Source organism: Diplotaxodon limnothrissa, linkage group LG23 (assembly GCF_057381915.1).
Source record: "Diplotaxodon limnothrissa isolate DT_005_m linkage group LG23, D_limnothrissa_male_GT1.1, whole genome shotgun sequence".
Taxonomy (NCBI): domain Eukaryota; kingdom Metazoa; phylum Chordata; class Actinopteri; order Cichliformes; family Cichlidae; genus Diplotaxodon; species Diplotaxodon limnothrissa.
In genome coordinates, this window is record NC_140617.1 from 33,738,428 (window position 1) to 33,757,826 (window position 19,399).

The following is a 19,399-nucleotide window of genomic DNA, read 5'->3' on the forward strand; positions in this document are numbered from 1 at the left end:
GAATTAAAGTTTTAGTTTCAATAAAAACAACTGTCAGACCAATCTAGGAGCCCATCAGTAGGAGTAATTGCTCTTTTGCTCTCTACATGGACAAGTTACCTGCATGCAACCAAAGCTTGCTCAAAACCCAGATCTACAACTGGACAACAAAACACAAACCAGAAAGCTTCTAGTACCAAAATTCTTGCCTCTCGCCTACAGAGTCTAAATATTCACATGTAATCTAGTTATAAAAGTTACTCCCAAACTGATATCCACCAACAATCCCTTGGATTTTCCTTTACATATACCCTTTACATTATGATTTCCACTAACCTTGATAATGTCACTATAATATAATCAAAATAACAATCACAGCTATAACTTTTTGACAAATAAAAATAAACTGATGTATAAAATAATGGATTGCCTCTTTAGTGGCTTAAAACATGCGTTATAGTTACGCACTTGTGCTGGTTAGATGGATAACAGGCGCAAAAACAGTCGTCACATCTGGAAGTACTGAACTCATCAAACCAGAGTGATCAGTAAGGACTTTGGCACATAAGCCCCCTAGTGGCACCTGAAGATTCTTGCATTGCATTCTTGTGAAAGATTCTTTCACAAGAATGCATTGATTGAGGGATCCTTAGTGTACTCTTGCAAATGCTGGCTCTTTTAGAGAGACGTGTCAGTCACGTGATCTGATGGAGGAATATACACCACAGAGAAACAGTGTGCACACTTTCCCCCTCTTTCAAAAGATACTAATAGAATCTTGTGGGCACAGATTAATTACTGGCAGCATCTACAGTCAGCTGCTTGTACAGCTGTGTAATCTAAGCCCACTAACTGGTGGACATGTGGGTCATTGTGTGGTCCACACTGGTCTCAAACACTGTAATAAACACAAATATATGAAGACAGCGTTAAAGCGTCAGACTTCAGATCAGTAAATAAAACCAGAATACTAACAACATGACACAGTGCTGCTTGAAAAGAAACCGTACGCCCTGGTTCAGTTACAGTCAGAATCTTCACAGTCTGGTCCCACACAGTCTGTCTTACAGCTCTGTTTTGCTGGCTCGGTGGACTATCTGGTTGTAGCTGTTCTTTCTTTGGGGTTTGTAGGTGAGAAGCTGGCTGAACATGGTCAGAAGTCTTTCCCAGTAGCAGGAAACATCTTCCATTTGCAGGTGGTTGAGGATGAATTCCTTCCCCCTGTAGAGAGGTTGGGAAGCAGAAAAGTCACGTGATGCTGGGAGAAGGTTATCGCAGCTACTCCTGCTCAATCATGAAGTTCTGATCTCTCACCTTGTAGCCATTTCCTGCGCGATGGCATCGTTCTCTTTAACAAACTGGAGCAGCTCCCTGAGGACACAGAGTGCAGACACATTTATATTTGCAAATTCTTCCTTACTTGGCAAATAGTACTCCTGGGCGTGCATAGAATAGAGATATTTCAAAATAAAACATGAAATAAAATAACAAATAGAGTTTGAGAGCTCACTTTAAAATCCCCATCCAGCCTTCTTGTCAAGCTCTCTGGTTTGCTACAAGCTATTAGTTGTTTCACCAGCTTGTTGGCATTTATCCAAACGCTTTGGCTTGAAATATACAGTCAGCGTATCGCTATATGTTCACGGATGCAATTAAAATGTGTAAATTTGCACATTTACCTATATAACAAATTATTATTGTGTGTCATCAGGTTTAAATTGTCAAAGCTGGTTGTAAATACGTTCCTTTGTTCTATAAAAGGAATATAAAAGGCCTCACATTTTTAAATTGGACAACAGACAGAAGGCTACACACACACTGTATAAAGACTCTTTTTTTCCTCCATCCACGAACACAAGCTGCCATCTTCTTTTCTAAACCAAAGGGACGTCTTAACAAATACATTTAAACAACAAAACTAACGATGCACACACAGACTTCATCCACACGTCTGAGGACTAGAGATGTCACGATACCACTTTTTTATGTCCGATACCGATATCATAAATTTGGATATCTGCCGATATGAATCCGATATAGTGTATTTTTAATCAATAAAACTGTTTTTTTAATATCTTGCTGCATTTTGTATAAGTTCATACTGAAGTTTAAAAAAAAACAAAAAAACACTAAAGCTATACCACAGCCACAGCCGCTCTATCACGTGACGCATACTGCTCGACGTGCTAAGGTTATGAGCTGAGTTACGCCGTGTTGCAAGTTTTGTGAGGTGCTTTCGTGATATTTAATGGATCGGATTACATTTTTTATTTCTCTCCGATATCCGATCCAGTAATTTAGGTCAGTATCAGACCGATACCGATAGTAATATCGGATCAGTCCATCTCTACTGAGGACACAAGCTGACCTACCTGAGATCCGACAGATCCTGCCTGACTGGGATGTAGTGGACCCAGGGCTTGAGCTGAGGGTAAAAGAATTCCTGCCATTCGTCTCCCACGTGAAACACCAAGGAGCCGCACAGGAAGAGATGTTTGAAGCGAAAACTTGCTGCCACACCACGGAAGTTGAACAAATACCTGCAGGAGATTGGAAAGAAGTCATCCGTTAGACTGCATGGCACAACAAAGCTGCTGTACACTCAGCTATAAGACATGTCTTTATAAATGCTACTTTTGGCTGTTCTCATGCCACGAGGGTGTCGCCACAGCACCTGCAGCTCAATCCTTCTGTTTGCAATAAGCAGCCAATCAGAAGGAAGGTGGTTTAAAGAATTGGAGCTAAAAAGCCTTGTTTCAGACAGGTCTGCCTTTCATTTTATCCTCTAAGGCCCAGGATTTCAGGAGGATCATTCTGATTTGTAGATCACACAGAGCTGGGAAAGAGTATAATGGTTCCTCTTTAAATATGAATGAAATACAGGCAAAGTCAAGAGAATGAGCTCACTTGTATTTGCAGTGATCTACCAGGGGAATTTCCTTGGCAGGGGGTCTCCCAAGAGTATCCTAAAACGCAGCAAATACAAAAAAAGTCATTTAAAGTCAGTCTGATGGATTCCACTGTAAAAGTGACTAATATGTCCTATAACAATGAAATGATCGTATATAAGCAGGATCAATTTAAAAAGAATCTTACTGATTTCAGATTATTGCAAAAGTCTGTGAGCTCAGTGTGGTGTGGTGTCAGTGTGATTGACCTTCTCAGACTTCCAGGCTTGGTTCTTTGTATATTCTGCATCTACCAGCTCTGGAGCTTCTCTGGACAGAAGGATGAGAGGGTCGCGCTCAGGGCTGGTTCTACCAAAGAAAGAGCACAGTCCAGAAGACATGATTTAGGGTCCTACAGCTAGCTACACATATGATGTAAATGTATATGAAAAGAAAAAGAATAAAAAGAATTTCCATAGAGAGTTACACAAAGTGAACATCTTCACAACACTGACCTGGAACCTCTGAAAAATCCTTTAGACTCTTTCTTCTTCCATGGCCACTGTGCTGCAGAGCTAAAACACAACACATTATTAGCAGTAGTACTATTAGAAATGTTGTACGTTAAAATCAACATTTTTTATTTAATATAGAAAAGAGTGAAGATATTCTTTTAATAAGGATATGAAAAGGGACCACCTAAATGAATTCAAAGTATGGAGAACAACAGGAACAGCTCATGATCCGAGCCATACCACATCATTGTCAAACACGGTGGGAACATTGTGATGTCATCAGTATGGCTACCAGTGGAACACCAGTGTTCATTGATGGGACTGCTGACAGAAGCAGCAGGATTCCTCCAAATGCTGGAATATTATTATATTTAAGATTATGGTAGTTTGTCCAATTCACTTTGAGCTTCAAAAAATGCAGGACTGTGTATAAAAGTGACCGCAATTTCTAAATTACATTTCTAATTTCTTCAGTGCACATAATTGGACAATGGTCCAAACTGTATGTTCACTAGTCAGCTCCTCCCCTCACTAAAGTGCAAACCTTACTTTTTAAGGTCATCCCTCATCAGATCCCATCTTCCCAGTCCGGTGGGGTAAATGGGCCACACAGCAGGTCCGCCTTCCCAAAATGTCCATGCTGGGTACATGATGTCGTTGTAGTCTGAGGTCTACTTAAAAAACAAACATCCACATTTCAAGAACACTTACTGCACTTAATAATAGTAATAACACATCCATGTGTACCTCAAAAACACTGCCCACATTCTGACCTTACTGAAAGAGAAGACTGGCAGGGTTGGCTGCACCCAGTGGGGGACTTGAGGGTAGTCTCTCACATTTACAACCATCTCTAAGTCAGGCAGCTTGTCAATCACCTCCAGTATGAAGTGCTCCACCCCACTGCACCTGAAAACAGGGAAGTGGCCCACATCATGTCATCGATACAACTACCTGATGTTCAGACAAGTAACAATGACTTGTATCTGATCAATTTCTAAAAATCACACCAGGTCCTGCTTTACCTAGCAGGGAACATGCAGTTTTGCTCCCTGTACAGCTTGTGTCCAATGATCTGGTAGTGGGTTCCCACTCCTCTCTGAACCGTAGCAGCCATGACATCCTGTGAAATCCCCCCTTTAAAGGTCTGCAAGTCATGCTGTAGGACACTGAGACAGACGGCAAAGTTCATATTATGCTTTAACTTACACAATGGGAATGAAGCAGTAAACATGCATGTGATCAGTATGTCAGATACTATACGTAGATCTGACACTTATTTCATAATAAAGAGGTTTCTAACAGAATGATCTTTTGCCTGGATTCAGTTCATATGCAAGAAAGATAAAGTGCACCAACCTTAGGTGGCAGCTACAGTTGACAGGTTCACATGGAGTGTACCCTTTAACAGTATCCGATATCCTTTCTTTAACTTTCTTCCACTGGTTGCCTGAAACATCACATATAAATGGAGATTTTGCTATTTTGTATCACATTTAATAGAGTCAAAATCATTCAGTAGGTCACAAAAGAGCCCAGCATCTAAAAAGAACTGCAGGCCTCACTTGACTCTGTTAAAGTCAGTGTTCTTGATTCAACGGGAAGAAAGCGAGTGGGCAGAAATGGCTCATTGCTGTAATTGATGGAACCATAAATTCTGCTCTCTACCAAAAGATCCTGAGTGACAATGTCTGGCTGAAGCACACCTATGCAGCAGGACAATGATCCAGTACACACCAGGAAGCAGGAAGTGTTGTTTGCCAGTCTGCCAACAAAGGAAATATTTAGGGAAGAACAGACGTGTTATTTTTAATGTATTGTATCTAACCAGATTCGCAGCTGCCTGTATGCCCTTTTTGTTTTCAGTCCCTTTTACTAATAACAGTTCAGATGTTCATTATTAATTTTAAAAAAATCTACAACACAGATGTGTGTGATATTAAATTTGAAGAAACTTTGAAATATGAGTGGACACCTCGATTGTGCTGTTAAAGTTTGTAGCATATTACAATCTTAGGCTTTATAAGGGCTTTACAAGGGCTTTATAAGGGGCTGAGAGCTTACTTTTGAGCTTCCCTTTGCTTAAGCCAGAGCATTTGCGCAATCCGTTAAGAGTCAACACACGTCGATGGAGTCTAAAGAACAAGGGAAAACCTACACGCGCGGCTGTTTCGCAGTTTGCAAGTCTCTAATTTACATAGAATCAATGTATTTGTGTAGGTTAGGTTTTTTAGAGCAAGCAGACCATACAGGTTAACAGCACTTCAAGTAACTCCTGCACGAAAACACTCTGTCATGTAATGGCTCGACTATAAATTATCGTACTGAATGTGAGTGTGAGAGAAAGAGCAAACTCTTACCCATCATTCATACCAACCTAAAAGTTAGCTGCTGGGCTAGTTAGCTAACACCGGTGAATTGATGGTTGCCTATAGCACCAGAAGTCATCTTAAAGAGCGACGGACAAATAAAAGCTCACTAGTTCTTTTTTTATAACAAATTCAAAAGGCGTAGGTGTTTAAAAATAGATTACCTGAAGCACCGGCCAAACACGCGTGAAAAACTTGCACTACTATTAAAATCCTCCACAACCAAAACCACTCCATTTCCCCTCTATCCTCCAGCTTTGTCTGACGAGGAGAATCTGCGCCGTTGTTATCTGCGGTCCGCTACTTCTGGCTGGGTTACAGTCATTACGGTAATGCTCGCAGTGAAATTCATTTGTTCGTTACCGTAAAGCTTAAAACACTGAGGGATTGTTGGTCTCAAATCTTCAGTTTAATAGATAGATAGATAGATAGATAGATAGATAGATAGATAGATAGATAGATAGATAGATAGATAGATAGATAGATAGATAGATAGATAGATAGATATTAGAAAGTTATTTACAACATAAGGCATGATTTTCAAACGTACAAACACTGCCACATAGGTAATGACGTTACTGATTTAGTGGTTGATAAAATCACGAGTTTATTTCAAGGGCATGAACAGCATCCTCATGAATTATTATCCGTCAAATGTGCTCAATATAATGAGTTTCTCCATCACAGAGAGAAAAGGAGGAGGAAAGAGACCCTCCTGAGATTTGGGCAGTAAGTGACAGAGAGAGGAAGAGACAGAAGACAGGTGGAGAGGGAGAGCTATCAAAAGAGGGCAATAAAAAGAAGCAGGGGGTCCAGTGAAATATTAGACAGAGTATTTCAGATTTGCTGGAGATATAATAGAGATCAAATCTGTGGATGAATTGCAGATCTCATTCATAGCCAATTTCTTCAAGTTTGGTCTTGAGAGGATCTTGGATTTTTATTTTTTATTTTTTTGCAAACACATCCACACCTGAACAAAAATGCAACACATGTGGCTCTCTCTTCTATCTGGCCTCTGCCTTAACCTGGTTTTCCTTTGCAGTGCCGAGGAAGGTCTAGAGTTCCCCAATTTTGACGGGAAAGACAGGGTGATGGACATCAATGAGCGCAACTACAAAAAGGCTCTGAAGAGATATGACCTGCTGTGCCTGTTCTACCACGAACCTCTGCCGGCCAACAAGGGTCTTCAGAAGAGGTTCCAGATGACAGAGCTGGTGCTGGAGGTGAGAAACTGGTTGAGGTTGGGTATGTGTCACAGACTGCAGGGCAAGTGGCTCGGTGATGATATTCATTGTGTGTTATAAAATGGAGTTAACTGTGAAAGGAAAGTGAGAAATGTGGAAGTATAATGATGTAATCTACTTTTTTATAGAGTTTTTTTTTTTTCACATTTTGATAAGCATTAAACAGAAAGGCTAACTCATGTGGTTCAGGCGTTAATGCTCCATAAAGAATTCTTTCTGATGATGAATTATAACATAAAGTGCCTTCTCTGCTTGAAAAATTAGATTTGGGAGAAGCAGTTATTAAGATTGCTGATTCGTTTTGTGTTTATTGACCAGTTGATCAACAGTTGCTTTGTGGTAAAAAATCACATTTCCAGAAGCCTTAGCAGTACTTAGCATTCTAACATACTAAACATATTGCCTATGAGGATGATGGTATTCGTATTTAGGCCAAAGACCAATATAGAGCCTCACACATTAGCTCTGTAGCTTTAGACCACATTGGATAGGCAAAAAAATATATCCCAAGGTGAATGTTAATCCCTGTTAACCCTATTCCTGACTCTAAGGGGGTCACTAGCGATCTGCTGGATGTTACTATCATGAAGCTTCATAAACAATGAACTGGTTTTGAAAACTCTTTGCAAAATTCATTGCTCCTGAGTTTTTCAGGTTTGCAAATACCTGGAAGCTATGGGAAATGTATCACCACTGATCAAAGAAGACATGAGGAAATGAGAGATGGATCTGTTGTGGCATACCGGATGCTGAGCTATAGCTCAAATCCCTGCAGATTACATTCTGCCATGCAAAGTAATCACTGATACTTTCCGTTCTAGGAGAAATCAGACAGCGACTGCCCCATGTTTCCTCTGTCTTCTTGAAGTATAGACTCTCTCCTTAGACTGGATCTATGTTTTACCTGTGCACACTCTTAACTGGCAAGCAGTCCTTTTAATCCCATTTTGTGCTCTCCGCTGTGGTTTACATATATCCAGGGATTGTTTCTAGGTCATTTTGTTAATTATAGCTTGTTCCCAATTCTCTTTACTACCTTCCTTTGAACTAGAAATCAGAAGATTTGCTCTCACACTCCTTTCCTTCTCATCTTGGAGGCATTTTTTATTTGTTAGTATTCACCTTTGGCAACATTTTCAGTTTCACATTTCTGTCATGTTTCGTGCACTCTTGGAAAGCAGAAATACACAAAGTAAACCCCCTCCTCAGTGGTTTTCTAAATCTGTTATCCTTCCTCAACAACTGCAAGCTGAAAGGCAAGCAGTCCTGACTCACAGCTTCCTCCTAACAAGAAAACTCCACAGGGGGCTCTCAGTACACAGACATCTTGGTAATGAAAAGATGTATTGACGAAGACGGCTGCAGCTGTGGATGTCGGCTCAAGTACACAGCATAGAAGTCAGAGCTAAATCAAAGCAATGAGGGTGTTCACACCAGTGTTTCTTATCTCAAGGTTTACTTACCAGGTGGTTTTAGTCCACACATGTCCACACTGTACAGTTTTATTTAAAAGTCAAATAAAAAGTCACCAACTATTATTTAATTTACCAGCTATGCTCTTGCGTCTTGCTCCCAGTTGCCAACACTGGTGTTTTATTGCACCTATTTCAGTGTCGAAGCCCCTAAACTGACCAAAAGCCTCCCACCAAGAGGAAGTACTTTCTGGCTACTTGGACAACAATATCCTGAAGGTCACTATGAAACTTGACCCAGATTTGTACTTAATATTGACCTAAACCATAATCTTTTCCTAACCTAAATAACAAGGTTTAAATCTCAATCTGCTGCTGTTAGTATGGCTGAGGGTGTCACATGTGTTTGTTTGTATATGCATAACTCCTTACCAATCACGATGGTGACCTCTGTGATTTTAGAAAAGAGACAACATTTAGAACACGATGAAGAGATTTCAGAACATGAGGTATTTTGCCATTACTGGATAGGACAGTGCAGAAAGTAGACAGGAAGCTGGAGAGAAAGTGAGGGGGATGACATACAGGAAACCGTCTGGGACAGACGAGTAGGCTGGGGTTTGACGAGCTGCTCAACCAAGTGAGCTATAGCAGCACTCTCAAGTCAGAATGTGGCAGGTGAGTTTGAAGATGAGGATGAGACAATCAGCTTCAAAACAATGGTCCATCCTGCATGACTGCCAACTTGTTGCAACAAGGCCCGACACAAAGAGTGAACATTAAATCTCATTTTTAACGTTTCATCCTAGATGCCATTCAGAAAATCATCCTGATTAGGTGATGTTCCTGATCTAGGTTTTTTTTAAAGTGTGTTTTATAGAGTATTTTAATAGAGTCACAATACTGAATGAGTTGTTGTTCTTGAACACAGCTTACAGCTCAAGTCCTGGAGAACAAAGACATCGGTTTTGGAATGGTGGACTCCCAGAAGGATGTCAAAGTGGCCAAGAAACTGGGTATGTACTGCATCTGTGTTGCTCTTGGCTTATCCACTCCTATGGGTTTCTTATACCATTTTACTAGTAATGTATTGTTTTGAAAGTGTTGGATCTGTTGTCTAAATAGGACTGGAGGAGGTGGGCAGCTTGTACGTGTTCAAGGACGACCGTGTGATTGAGTTTGACGGGGAGCTCTCAGCAGACACTCTGGTGGAGTTCCTGTTGGATGTGAGTAGTAAAATCTGATGCTTTTCAGACGGCAGTTACATTACCCACAAAAACAATCAGTCTTAGCCTCGTTAATTAGTTGAATCCCTAACATATCACAACTGCAACATCAATAAGCTCTTCAACAACACACACATTTTAGTAACCGTCATCTGTACCTCATATAAAAAAATGCACTGTAAACTAAGTTATCAGAAAAGTTAAGGCAGCGACACAACTGCTACAGGTCCCTTTTGATTAGAGTTAAATCTCATATACTTTTGATGATCTAACTGATTTTTCATTCACATTTCCCACAGGCTAAGATAAATTACCATAATATTAAAAGTAATGAGTTAATATAAAACTCCCTTTTACTCAACATTGTTGGAGTTCTTTTTGTAAACATAAGAAGGTTCTGCCTTACTTTTGTTGTGCAAAAGTTTAGTGGAGACAGATTAAAGTTTGCAGAACTCACTAAGAAGCCTGTGCCATCTACTCAGGCTAAGCAATAGCTTAACAAGCCCCTTCACTCATGGCATCACAGCTTCTATCTATCTAATATGGATCAAATATCTATTACGCACAATTAGGTCGACGCACTAATAATTTTGCCAAATAATAGCATCTTAGTCAAATCTATAAGCTCTGGAATCCTAGAGCTTTTTCTTCTAATATCATAGCATCCACTCAGTAAGCTGTATTATTAAAAGACAAGTGCGAGCTAGAGCTGACTAATAGATTTCCTTTGGTTTTTGCTTTTACTGCTCTTCCTGCAGGTTTTTTTTTTACTCTCTTTATTACTGCATGTGCAATATTCTCTACATTAATTCAGTCCTATTGACTATCAGCACATGCACACATTCACATTTAAACAATGCAACTGACGACAGAGAAATGTTACCTTTAAGAGGTGATTACTACCTCAAAATAGTGCAATTTGTTAAAAAACAAGAACTCCAATTTAAAAATATGAAAACTATTTTTAATTAATTTGAGCATTTCGGTTTACACGGCATATTGCACAAGATATGTATTTTAAAAGAACAGTGAACAGGGCCTTAATTGGGCCCCTGCTTCCTGATACATTTACTTCATTTTTATCTAAACTACACACTTTAAAGTTTTTAGGACTGCATCATGCACAAGTTCAGCATTATTGCTTTGCATTGATTATTGACTGACATGTATATACCTTCCAAGGTAGGTTTAGCGCAACAGTTACTTTTAGGTAACAGTACCCTGTATTTCAACTCTGTTAGGTGGATTATATTACCATGGCATGAGCCAAGCTAGCTGTTTGCTATCTTCAGTGCTAATGCTAAGCTAATCAAAGCGGCATGTAATTATGAGTCCACATTAAACAAAAGTGCATGAGACTGGAACTGATCCAACTATACCAAACTGATTAAGTTACCTAAGTAATGACTAACATGTTTTCCTTCTGTGTTATACTGCTCCTTAGGTGTTGGAGGACCCAGTAGAGATGATCAATAATGCCATGGAGGTGCGAGCCTTTGAGAGGATGGAGGAAGACATCCGCCTCATTGGTTATTTCAAAGGAGAAGATTCATGTTAGTTTAGCATCAAACTCATATGTCAATATAATAATAACAACAATAATAATAATGGATTGTATTTATATAGCACTTTTCGAGACCCTGGAAGCGCTTTACAATTCTACTATTCATTCACTCTCTCTTTCAGTGTACCATAAAGTTGTTTTATTGTGCTTCAGACATGTTAATGGACTATAGAGGTTGATGGAGATATATTTCGTATAGCCTTACTGGCTGCTAAATGAAAACCTGATTCTAGACTTTGCTAGTCTCACTCAGTCTCATGACAGCCTTTAAATAGCTTCTGGCTCCTCGTCTAATAGGTCAAACTGCAATTATAGTTCTTCTCACAAAAAAAGGAGAAAAAGTGAGGCAGGGAAGATACTATCTGGCCAATACGACGGTGGCACAAATTTTCATTATGAAGCCTATTTCTGTCCAGATATAGGTCGGTCCCTGGCGGTGACCTTGTTGGGAAGAGAACTAGGATCGTGTTACAAGTTTATAAAACTGTATTAAGGGAAAGTTGGTTACTGGGATGAAGATACCAGAATCTGATGAGAAATTGAATGAAGAAGCCTTTCACTTCTTGCCTTTCTCATCACACCATCACTATAGAATGTCACTGCTGAACTTCAGCTTTTGTTCTTGTCAATCTCTCTCAAATTTATTTCCAGCTCTCATTTTTGTTTTTGTTTTTTAGATTTCAAGGCTTTCCAGGAAGCCTCAGAGCGGTTTCAGCCTTACATCAAGTTTTTTGCTACATTTGATAAATCTGTAAGTCTTAACAGAAAATATACTACACTGTACTTTGTTTTACAGTAACATGCACCATAATTACTTAAAACACACTAACCATAATAAATTAGAATATTGACTTAATTAAATGCAACTTAATTTCTGTGTGTAAATAACAAGTAGCTTGTTAGCTTACTTTTGCAAAAAGCTAGCATGGCTATATTCAAATGCATCAAAGTCTAGCTGCTAGCAGCTCTGAAATTCACTATTTAGCGCGCTACATAGCATGTCACCTGTTGTTTAAAGTATGTAAATTAATGTTAGTGTTTGTTTTTTGTTAAATCTGATCTCTTAGGCTAGCTGTTTCCAATCTTTATCTTCACATCGCTCCTCAAATATACGTTTCCGAAAAAGACTGGAGATAGCTAATTTAGTTGAAACTCTTGATTAATGAGCTTCACTTCAAACATTAAAAAAAAACATGAAAACCACCCCTAAAACATTGAAGTGACATCTTGGCATTTAACTTTTTTTTTAAGGTAGCCAAACATCTTTCCCTAAAGATGAATGAAGTTAATTTCTATGAGCCATTCATGGAGGAGCCGGCCATCGTGCCTGGAAGACCTCTATCCGAGATAGACATTGTTGAATATGTAACCCAGCACAGAAGGTTAATGTTTTTTTTTTTTTCAAGTTTTATTAAAAAAACTTAAAATTTCAAGCATTTCTTTGTGTGAGATTTAATACAAATGTGCTTCTTACAGAGCTACTTTGAGGAAGCTCCGGGCTGAGAATATGTTTGAGACATGGGTGATTGTTTGGTCTTATTAGAGCAGATGAAAGCAGAAATTACATAGTATACAAGCACTTTCTTTAAATGTATTGAAGCCAACGTTGAATTCAAGCTACTAATTACTCTAAATCTTTAAATTCTTCCCATCTGTAGGAAGATGATATGGATGGAATACATATTGTTGCCTTTGCTGAGGAAGAAGATCCAGGTGTGCAGCTGTAATTCAGAGCTTTTTATTGTTTAACATTACACTTATTTTTCTTGATTAGAAACTGGAGTTGAGTTCAGATAACTTTGTTGTCTCTTCCTTAGATGGCTATGAGTTCCTAGAAATCCTGAAAGATGTGGCCAGAGACAATACCAACAACCCAGAGCTGAGTATTGTCTGGATCGACCCTGATGACTTCCCTCTGGTTCAGTCTTCCTGTTTAACCAAATAGTTTTTAAAATGATCCCTTATAAACAATTTCTACACAGGAAAATTCTACCATTGTTTAAATGCAGAAAATGTCTGAAGTTAGCTTGGTTTATCTTGTCCTGACAGTTGACCACTTATTGGGAAAAAACCTTTAAGTTGGACCTGTTTAGACCTCAGATTGGTGTGGTCAATGTGACAGATGTAAGTAAAATATCAAACTCTAAGAAAACACCAAAATAAAGACTTTAAAGACATTAAATGTTGTGGTTCTCTGTTTTCCAGGCAGATAGTGTCTGGCTGGACATGTCCAATGATGAGGACCTGCCCACTGCAGAGGAGCTGGAGGACTGGATAGAGGATGTCCTGTCAGGGAGGGTGAACACGGAGGACGACGATGAGTCCGCTGATGAGCCCGAAAACCCTGACAGCTACATCACGGAAGACAGCGATGAAATTCATGACCTTGATGAAGGAGATAATGACGATAACTACAACTGACCCTCAAAGCTTTATATCCGTGCAGATCAGACCTGAACTAGCTTGGAACATCAGAATATGAGATTGTAGACGAATTCAGATGTCTCTCTTTTTTCCTAATGACTTTAAAAATGCTAAATTAAACAAATTCTAAAACATAGATGGTGTAGATGTTAGATGTTTTTGACTATGGTTGTAAAACCAAAGTAACAAATTAAGAGATGCTAAGACATCCCATGAAGCTGACAGGAATTATTCAGTACATTTTTGTGTGTTTCTGACTCATGACACGTAGTGATTTGACCCGCATTTTTAAAATACAACAACAACAAAAAATTATTTTTAGCAACTTTAAGGTTTACGTGACCAAGATAGCAATGGCAACTTCTGAGTGTATGCATGTCTGTGAAAATAAATGTCAACCATTAAAGCTCAAACTGTTTCTTGTGACTCAATGTGTTAATATTATTTTATAAATATAAGATTTGCCTCAAACATGCAAACACATGCATATCCTTCAAACTTGTGTCCTCTACCAGAGGCCTGGGAGCTTGAGGGTCCTGGTTTGGTCCAGCTGGTTAGCCATCATTAGTTTGTCTGTATCTGGAAGTCTCACAGGACGCAGTCATTCTTAACCACCCTAGGGGGCGTCTCCCATTTTTACAGATGTTTCTGTATACTATGCTAACCACTTGGTTGCCTGTTAGCATCTTCCACCCTTCTGTATCCTGTCTGAACTGGATCTTCACACAATGTGCACCTGGGTCTTGGTGTAGTAAACCCCAGCCTCTATCGATCTTGTGCTTAGAACTTGTTTCTGTGCTGACATGATTATTGCCTCTGTGCTGTTTTTCAGTCCCACTTTGTCCAGACATTGGTACACTTTTTGATATCAGCCATTTCTTCTCTCTGCTGGTGGTTTATGTCCTGCAAGGGCCCATCCTTCCATGACGCTTCTTCTCCTTGCTTCTCTTCTTTTTTGGCTTTCTGTTGCCTGATGTATTCACTAAGCCCATGACCAGCTGTGACCATCTTCCTGATGTACTCATGGATCTTTGTGTGGTTCTGACACTTCTTCCTTCTGCTTAGCCTACAGTCTTAGAATGTTGGACTTGGGATGAAACCCTTCATGCGTGTCCTGTCCTAATGTCAGTGGCTTCTATTTCCTCCTTTGGGCTAGTTATTATCCCAGCAGGGCATAAGTGTTAATTGCCTGGATCTTGTTCTTCCCATTCAGCTGACTTCACTTACTCTCTGAAGGCATATGCATATATATATATATATATATATATATATACACATACATACATACATACATACATACATACATACATACATACATATACACACACACACATGACATATAGTGATATACACTGTGCATCAAAAAAAAAAAAAAAAGTGAACCCTGTGAGTATCTTCATTCCCTTCTCACCCTCATTAAGGAAGTCCTTACTTATTCCCAGGACAGATCAGATTGGCACATTTTCTCAGCCAGTAAATGGGTGTTTCACCTTGAATTATTCAAACACTGGTAAATAATTAAGTATTGTTATGCCTCCTAATGTGAGTAGGGACCTGGACGCTGGAAGCTGGGGGAGGTCGGAGGTGAAAGAATCAGGGTGAGACAGGCTCAAACGCGGCACTCTGGGGTCCGACGAGCTGCATGAGGATTGGACAGAGTCCTGATGAAACTGTAAGTCTAGGCATGAATTAATAATACAAGGCCGTGCAAGACTCGTTATTCCCCTGGAGGAGGATGTGATGTAGTGTGTCAACAGGATGTTTGTATCATGATGGGGGATTTGCAGTTAATCTATGCCAGGTGATGAGAAACATTCAAGTGTGTGCGCATTTAAAACATGACCCTGGGGCAACTAGACATGTCATACTCTCTCGTGATGAGAAACAGCTAGTCATGGTACTGGTGTAAGTGTTGGATGCTGTGCGAGTGCTTTATGGTGACAAAGTCGCTGTGAATATCAGATGTGATGGGGTTTTACATGAAGACTGACCAAATGAAGGACAAGATGGATTTCTCTCCTTTCTCCCAGGAGAGGAGGAATTACAAAATCACACTGACTAAGGTTCAATAAAAACAGCAAAGAACAAAGAAAAGACAGGAGTAAGATGAATTAAGGTGCAGATTTCTGTTCAAAATCAAAGCTACAAGAAGTAAGAGGGGATTTACTCTCATGTCTCCATCTACACATAACCAAGCCATTACACAAAAGTGAGAGCGAGAGAAATGAAGGGAAGAAAACATTCCATTTAGATGCAAATGCTCCTCATTTTCCTCTCTACCAATGTCTCTTCCTTCTCACCCAGGTTCTGCAATGGAGCAGGTGGGTACGGGAGGGGGATTAAGCCAAGGACAGATGAGTTCCGACAGGCGGCCTTGCACCCGGGGCTCACGGAGGGATGAGGTTGTTCGTTTTCAGCACTGGACAGCGACATTGACATTCATTTACCCACAAGGGCCGGCTGCGCCGCTCTGACAGGCTGACGGCAAGCCCATTACCGCTGAGCTCCATAACAACAAAAAGCCACCAAAATATGGCCAAAAAAGATGATATTTTGCTCAGGCGTGTCACTAAGCACGACCGGCCGCTTAATTTGCAACGACAGAATAGAGTGTTAGCGAGCATACAGCCAGGGCATCGAACGAGTGCATATGGAGATAGCGATGATGTGAACAGAAGACTTGTTAGTTTGTGAGAAATGGAGATAAGAAAGGAAAAAAGACTACAACTGGGAACATTTAAAAATGGATCGCCATGGTGTAGAGTTGGACAGCAGGCTGTGATGTGTTTGCTGGAAAAATCTAACAAAAAAAAAAGTTAGAGTGAGTGTGAACTGTGATGGCGTAATCCTGGGTTACCTCGACACGTCACAAACACTTAAGGTAATCCTGGAAGTAAAAAGAGCAGCCCAGTACTCAGCAGCTTTACAAATGTTCATAAAAATGATTTATTTTTTTCTACAAACGCTAACGCTGTGAGATCGAAACACATCTTACATTGCAACGTCACGTTCATTATCAGAAAACCGCCCATCAGAAACCAATCCATGACAGAGGACTGTAACTTGGCAGCAGTGTGACAGATGGTGGAGGAGGGGGTCGGGTTGGGGCTGGTTGTGTGAACTGGAATGGCACACACACAAACACACACACGCTTACATAAATAGATACAGTTTAAAAACAGGAGGCACCATCACATCAGGATCATACAAAGTTTAGTTAGTTGGTACAAAATCTGACCAATGACACGTGTTTAAAATTTAAAAAAAGAAAAGAAAAAAGATTTGCTGTGGACGTGTCACACAGAAAACAGCACGTATCTGACTTTTTTGCAGGTGTTTTAACATTTTGTTTACAGTGAAATAATTATAGTATAAAATTACCAGTAGTTTTTTTTCTTTTTGTCTGAAAAGATGCAGTGACAATGCTGTGTTGCATCACCAGGGGGCAGTAGGGGACAACCTTGCTCTCAGGCAAAGCTATACTGTTTGCATGTCTTCTTGAGCGTGCTCAGTGCGACTCTTCTTTTTCTCCCCCTCTCTTTGGTGATTTTACCAGATCAGTTTTATCAGTTTCGACAGTAACAGAGGAACAGACACGTGTCATTTTAACTTCATTTAACTGTATTTTTCTGGCCTGCCGGTGTAAACCCATTCAGCAGGCGAGAGAATCCCTTCTGAGCCTTCCATGAAAGGACTGACCTCGAGGGAATTGTCAGACAACAGGGGTGAGACGAGGCAGTAAAGGAAAACCAGACAGTCCAGTTGGGAAGGAGGTTCCGCCCTGCTGCCGCAGCTCTCACTGCTGATAAAGACTCTGGTGATTTATCATCATACATAATGAAACCCTGTGAGCCCTGAAAGATGGAATCAGACTTTACATGTTGCTGTTTGTTTAAGCCAGTTGTTTAGTTGCTCATCTTGCAAATTAAGCATTAATGTCTGTTTTCACTTCACTACAGAGGAAGAAAATTTAACATTTTCTCTTGAATTTTCAAATTAAAAGCATTGCAGCAGGGGTAAGTTAAAGGTAAAAGGTGCATACTTGCACCACGTGTGCATACATATGTCAAAACCCAAACAAAACAAAGGAAACGTGGAGTGTTTGCAGACAGTAGTTTAGAAAAAGGAGGGTCAGTGCTGTGAAAATGGACACAATGGTAACTTAACGCCCACCTCACGCCAGGTGGGAGAGGTGTTACCTGTAACTTCAACCATTATTTGAAAACTGAGGTCTAAAGGAGAATGTACACACAATGAATACATCTGCTTTGTAACCCAAAGTCTGGAGAAATCAGTAGTACTTTTTAATTCCAACATGATGGCTGGGTCTCTCTTTCCCGCTGCCTTCCCCTTCCATCACGTCAGGCAGATGTGGGCGACATGAAAGCCCTGAGAAGGTTACCGAACCGCTGAGGCAGGGCAAATGTTTTTGGGCACGTGTCCATCTCAGTGCGTCTCCTATTATCCGGTTCATGCCAAGTTCACCCTGGTGTTCAAACACGGCACGCTTGCGTCGCTCCTGACTGGAGTGGAAAGGTTTCAGATTTGTGCTCCGTTGCACCTGGAGAGGAACTGAAAACAACTCAAAGAGTCCCAACTTTGGCTGCTAAAATTAGCGCTCAAGGGCGTGGGCCGCACGCCACAGGATGGACACGGTGGAGTGTGACGTCTCAGCTGTCAGGAAAAAGTGTTGAGGAGGCGTGCCTCTTCCTTTATGTGCAGACTGAGATCATTCCCACCGTCATGTGAATGTGCATTTAATGCTGAAACTGAAGTTGTTTCATTCTTGTATATATAAGTCCATTTATTTTTTTTGGTGTCCAAAAATATTCAAATACTTCCAAGTGTACACAAAACAACAAAACAACACACTTTCCTCCTGTTACTCTGTCCGTCTCATGGAAATCCAACACAAAAACTGCTCTCTGTGGAGATGTCAACCTTTAAATGCTACTTGTTCCCATCTTGTTTGAAGGGGTGATTGTTTTGACACAAAATTACATCACACACACACGCGCACGCACACACACACACACACACACACACACACACACACACACACACACACACACACACACACACAGAGCATGTGCACTCAACCGCGTCCAGAATCCAGTGAGCAAAAATCCTGCTGCAACTCTTCTTTTTTCGATTTTATCAACAATAAAAGATCAATATATTCAAACGTGTGCGATAGCTAGATTCATATATAATATATTTTTAAAAAAGTAAAAATTGAAAACTGCAAAACCCAAAATGAAAATATTGGAGAGCAACAGGGTGTGAAATAAAAATAAAACATCTGGCGTCCTACACAGATGTTTCCGACTGTAGCCGCAGGACAAACTTGTGTGATTTGGGATCGATGTACTCCTCGGACATCTGGATGTAGGGGATCTTCTTGGATGTCACCACCAGGCTAAAGTCCACACATTTGAGCAGGAAGATGGTGCCGTCTTTCAGGCCGCTGGTGACTGACGCCTCGCTGATCAGCGTCCACTGACGGGCTCGCCAGAAGTCCCGGCTGTACTGAACGGTTGGACCTGGAGTCAGGTAGCTCTCAAGGAACGCCTGGAAAAGAAGGAAGTATGAAACCATTATATTATAAAAATGCATTTAAATATTAGTTATTATTAATCTCTGGCCTTCTTCCACAGCATGTTATGTCCTGTCTTTATCAGATGGCCCCTCCCTGAGCTTGGTTTTGCTGGAGGTTTCTTCCTGTTAAAATTGAGCTTTTCCTTCCCACTTTTGCTTGGTCGTAGTGTGTCATAT

The 19,399-nt window shown here is 40.3% G+C and overlaps 3 protein-coding genes across 4 annotated transcripts in view; 1 reads left to right on the forward strand and 2 right to left on the reverse strand.

The window, feature by feature from the left end:
- Positions 1 to 976: 976 nt before the first annotated feature.
- On the reverse strand, positions 977 to 6,007 carry poglut1 (protein O-glucosyltransferase 1). Its single transcript, XM_085348248.1, has 11 exons — positions 5,916 to 6,007; positions 4,742 to 4,832; positions 4,408 to 4,551; positions 4,156 to 4,291; positions 3,932 to 4,053; positions 3,383 to 3,442; positions 3,137 to 3,236; positions 2,887 to 2,945; positions 2,352 to 2,519; positions 1,294 to 1,350; positions 977 to 1,200 (listed from the first exon to the last, which is right to left on the reverse strand). Exons 1-11 carry the CDS (start codon positions 5,986 to 5,988, stop codon positions 1,044 to 1,046), a joined length of 1,167 nt encoding a protein of 388 aa, XP_085204374.1. The 5' UTR covers positions 5,989 to 6,007; the 3' UTR covers positions 977 to 1,043.
- A 727-nt stretch (positions 6,008 to 6,734) lies between these two features.
- Positions 6,735 to 13,621, forward strand: LOC146608563 (calsequestrin-2-like). The gene is made up of 11 exons (XM_085347293.1): positions 6,735 to 6,977; positions 9,342 to 9,426; positions 9,536 to 9,636; positions 11,081 to 11,189; positions 11,878 to 11,951; positions 12,452 to 12,582; positions 12,677 to 12,722; positions 12,859 to 12,913; positions 13,018 to 13,118; positions 13,250 to 13,324; positions 13,406 to 13,621. The coding sequence occupies exons 1-11, from the start codon at positions 6,735 to 6,737 to the stop codon at positions 13,619 to 13,621; spliced, it is 1,236 nt and encodes a 411-aa protein (XP_085203419.1).
- Positions 13,622 to 17,632: 4,011 nt separating this feature from the next.
- The window catches only part of LOC146608564 (vang-like protein 1), a 67,322-nt gene continuing 65,555 nt past the window's right edge, over positions 17,633 to 19,399 (reverse strand). For both annotated transcript variants that reach the window (XM_085347111.1, XM_085347109.1), the window contains exon 9: positions 17,633 to 19,195. In XM_085347111.1, the coding sequence (XP_085203237.1) occupies positions 18,935 to 19,195 (261 nt within the window). In that variant the 3' untranslated portion in view covers positions 17,633 to 18,934. The remainder of the gene's footprint in view (positions 19,196 to 19,399) is intronic.

Coding starts and splice junctions, on each gene's coding strand:
- poglut1 (XM_085348248.1), bottom strand. CDS start 5,988: ATGGAGTGGTTTTGGTTGTGGAGGATTTTAATAGTAGTGCAAGTTTTT. Junction 4,292..4,407: donor AACTGCATGTTCCCTGCTAG/GTAAAGCAGGAC, acceptor CCCTGTTTTCAG/GTGCAGTGGGGTGGAGCACT. Junction 2,520..2,886: donor GTAGATCACTGCAAATACAA/GTGAGCTCATTC, acceptor AATCTCCTGCAG/GTATTTGTTCAACTTCCGTG.
- LOC146608563 (XM_085347293.1), top strand. CDS start 6,735: ATGCAACACATGTGGCTCTCTCTTCTATCTGGCCTCTGCCTTAACCTG. Junction 12,723..12,858: donor AGAATATGTTTGAGACATGG/GTGATTGTTTGG, acceptor TCCCATCTGTAG/GAAGATGATATGGATGGAAT. Junction 13,119..13,249: donor ACCCTGATGACTTCCCTCTG/GTTCAGTCTTCC, acceptor TTGTCCTGACAG/TTGACCACTTATTGGGAAAA.